General features: G+C 55.9%; 1 protein-coding gene across 4 annotated transcripts in view; it reads left to right on the top strand.

Moving 5' to 3' along the window:
• Positions 1-439: 439 nt before the first annotated feature.
• Positions 440-1,065, top strand: part of Spef2 (sperm flagellar 2) — a 224,325-nt gene continuing 223,699 nt past the window's right edge. For all 4 annotated transcript variants that reach the window (XR_002820491.1, XM_023712040.1, XM_023712034.1 and 1 more), the window contains exon 1: positions 440-561. Coding sequence is in view for 3 of the 4 variants with exons in the window: in XM_023712040.1 (XP_023567808.1) it covers positions 504-561 (58 nt within the window). In the remaining variant the exon portion in view is untranslated. The remainder of the gene's footprint in view (positions 562-1,065) is intronic.

Raw genomic sequence — 1,065 nt, 5'->3', positions numbered from 1 at the left:
ATAGCAACTTGTGGTGACACAATAGCTCTTTTCTGCATTATTTACCCAAGAGAAAGACGAACTTATAATCAAAATAATAGGCAATGCTTTCCACAAAAAAGGAAAAGAAAAAAAGAAAGGAGAGGAGTAAGAGAGATCTTTTTTATTTTATTTTTTTAAAGAATACAAAATAGTGATAGGAAAAAAAAAGATACAAAATTCCGCTAAACAAAGTAATAGAATTCAATAACAGTTGCTGTGTTTCATGACATCTTAGCTGCTTCTAGAATCTTGGAAGCCGCCTGAGCTTGCCACGCTCAGGTCTTATCCGCCAGCAGGGGGCAGGCGACGATTTCGGTCCCCAGAGGCTGAGCTCTGGCGTTCCCTCTTCTCAGCCTGTCGCCTCGCCCGCGTGGCTACGCTTCCTTAGCAACGGTTGCCCTGGGCAACAGGAGGACGCCAGCCGGACCGCGCGTTGCTGGCTAGTTCCTAGCCCCTGCCAGCCGAGGAGGTGCGGGCGGGCCATGTCGGAGATCCTCTGCCAGTGGCTCAATCAGGAGCTGAAGGTGTCCCGGACCGTGAGTGAGTGAGCGCGGCCGGGGAGCGGGCGAGGCGCGCGTCCGGAGCCGCGGGCGCAGGTGGAAGGTGGCGGAGGGCGCCGGCTCGGCCGGCCGGCTGGGGCGCCCCGCAGAGCTCCGCGCCTCCCGCGCCGGTGCGCCCCTAGCGGCGGCTCGCCCGCACACCGCCGCTCCTCTCCGCCTGCGAGGTGCCCGGCTCCGCAGGGGACGCCGCAGTCCGGAGCTGCTGCGCGGTTCCAAGCAGGCAGTGGGCTTAGGGCGGGTTTTCGAGCGTGTGGAGAGGAGTCTCCGGTGGGTTCTGCAGCCTGACAACGAGCTGCCTGCTTGCCTGCAGGCCAGTGAGTTAGGATACCTTCTCTAAATCCGCTTCCCCTCCACCCCAGACTGGATCCAATCAGACTTTGCATATTTAATCGCTCAGCACAGGAGCGTGTGTAAATTATTTATGTAGCATAGGCTAACATTTTAGGAGTTTTAAGCTGAAAATTTACAAACTCTAGCCATTTCT

This window comes from Octodon degus, unplaced genomic scaffold (genome assembly GCF_000260255.1).
Source record: "Octodon degus isolate 3935 unplaced genomic scaffold, OctDeg1.0 scaffold00002, whole genome shotgun sequence".
Taxonomy (NCBI): Eukaryota; Metazoa; Chordata; class Mammalia; order Rodentia; family Octodontidae; genus Octodon; species Octodon degus.
This window is presented reverse-complemented; position numbering and strand designations above follow the sequence as displayed.